This window comes from Microcaecilia unicolor, chromosome 2 (genome assembly GCF_901765095.1).
Source record: "Microcaecilia unicolor chromosome 2, aMicUni1.1, whole genome shotgun sequence".
Lineage (NCBI taxonomy): Eukaryota > Metazoa > Chordata > Amphibia > Gymnophiona > Siphonopidae > Microcaecilia > Microcaecilia unicolor.
Genome location: NC_044032.1, coordinates 533,886,500 through 533,888,470, shown reverse-complemented (window position 1 = coordinate 533,888,470; position 1,971 = coordinate 533,886,500). Strand labels below are relative to the sequence as shown.

Here is a 1,971-nt window from a genome sequence, read left to right as displayed (position 1 = left end):
ATATATAGTAGCATATAGAGAGAAGTAATCCCAATGAGGCTGATAAGTCTCCAGGGATGGGACTACAGCTTTTAGTGAGCAATACAGAGTAAGATAAGGGTAGAAGTTCACTTAAATATAACTGGAGTGGTAAAATTTGTTCAGTTTGAAGTAATGGGATTATGTGGAAGGGGTATTGTTCATTTCTCACTGTGACTGTCCCTGCTGCCTTTAAACATGCTGTGGTCACACCTCTCCTTAAGAAGCCTTCACTTGACCCTACTTGTCCCTCTAATTACCGACCCATCTCCCTCCTTCCTTTTCTCTCCAAATTACTTGAGCGTGCTGTTCACCGCCGCTGCCTTGATTTTCTCTCCTCACATGCTATTCTTGACCCATTACAATCTGGTTTTCGCCCTCTCCACTCAACCGAAACTGCGCTTACTAAAGTCTCCAATGACCTCTTACTGGCTAAATCCAGAGGTCAATATTCCATCCTCATTCTTCTTGATCTTTCCGCTGCTTTTGACACTGTCGATCACAGCATACTTCTCGATACCCTGTCCTCACTTGGATTCCAGGGCTCTGTCCTTTCCTGGTTCTCTTCCTACCTCTCCCTCCGCACCTTTAGTGTTCACTCTGGTGGATCCTCTTCTACTTCTATCCCTCTGCCTGTCGGCGTACCTCAGGGTTCTGTTCTTGGTCCCCTCTTCTTTTCTATCTACACTTCTTCCCTTGGTTCATTAATCTCATCCCATGGCTTTTCCTACCATCTCTATGCTGATGACTCCCAAATCTACCTTTCTACCCCTGATATCTCACCTTGCATCCAAACCAAAGTTTCAGCGTGCTTGTCTGACATTGCTGCCTGGATGTCTCAACGCCACCTGAAATTAAATATGACCAAAACCGAGCTTCTCATTTCCCCCCCCAAACCCACCTCCCCGCTCCCCCCATTTTCTATTTCTGTTGATGGCTCTCTCATTCTCCCTGTCTCCTCAGCTCGAAACCTTGGGGTCATCTTTGACTCTTCTCTCTCCTTCTCTGCTCATATCCAGCAGATTGCCAAGACCTGTCGTTTCTTTCTTTACAACATCCTTAAAATTCGCCCCTTTCTTTCCGAGCACTCTACCAAAACCCTCATCCACATCCTTGTCACCTCTCGTTTAGACTACTGCAATCTGCTTCTTGCTGGCCTCCCACTTAGTCACCTCTCCCCTCTCCAGTCGGTTCAAAACTCTGCTGCCCGTCTCATCTTCCGCCAGGGTCGCTTTACTCATACTACCCCTCTCCTCAAGACCCTTCACTGGCTCCCTATCCGTTTTCGCATCCTGTTCAAACTTCTTCTACTAACCTATAAATGTATTCACTCTGCTGCTCCCCAGTATCTCTCCACACTCGTCCTTCCCTACACCCCTTCCCGTGCACTCCGCTCCATGGATAAATCCTTCTTATCTGTTCCCTTCTCCACTACTGCCAACTCCAGACTTCGCGCCTTCTGTCTCGCTGCACCCTACGCCTGGAATAAACTTCCTGAGCCCCTACGTCTTGCCCCATCCTTGGCCACCTTTAAATCTAGACTGAAAGCCCACCTCTTTAACATTGCTTTTGACTCGTAACCACTTGTAACCACTCGCCTCCACCTACCCTCCTCTCTTCCTTCCCGTTCACATTAATTGATTTGATTTGCTTACTTTATTTATTTTTTGTCTATTAGATTGTAAGCTCTTTGAGCAGGGACTGTCTTTCTTCTATGTTTGTGCAGCGCTGCGTATGCCTTGTAGCGCTATAGAAATGCTAAATAGTAGTAGTAGTAGTAGTAGTGATAGATGTGATGCATTGTTCACGATTTAGTTTTTGGTCTGCTGGGTAGGCTTTCCGGAAGAGGTGAGTCGGGTCTTTTCGAAATTTTAGATGGGTGTTTACAGTTCTAATATTTCTAGGTAATGCATTCCAGAGCTGGGTGCAAATGTAGGAAAAGCTGGATGCATA

General features: G+C 46.2%; 1 protein-coding gene across 1 annotated transcript; it reads left to right on the top strand.

Annotated features, from left to right (window-relative positions):
* Positions 1-494: 494 nt before the first annotated feature.
* Positions 495-1,409, top strand: LOC115462741 (the record flags this gene model as incomplete). The annotated part of the gene is made up of 2 exons (XM_030192729.1): positions 495-621; positions 820-1,409. Coding segments are annotated over 2 exons (717 nt in total), but the record flags the coding sequence as incomplete, so codon positions are not given.
* Positions 1,410-1,971: the final 562 nt, after the last annotated feature.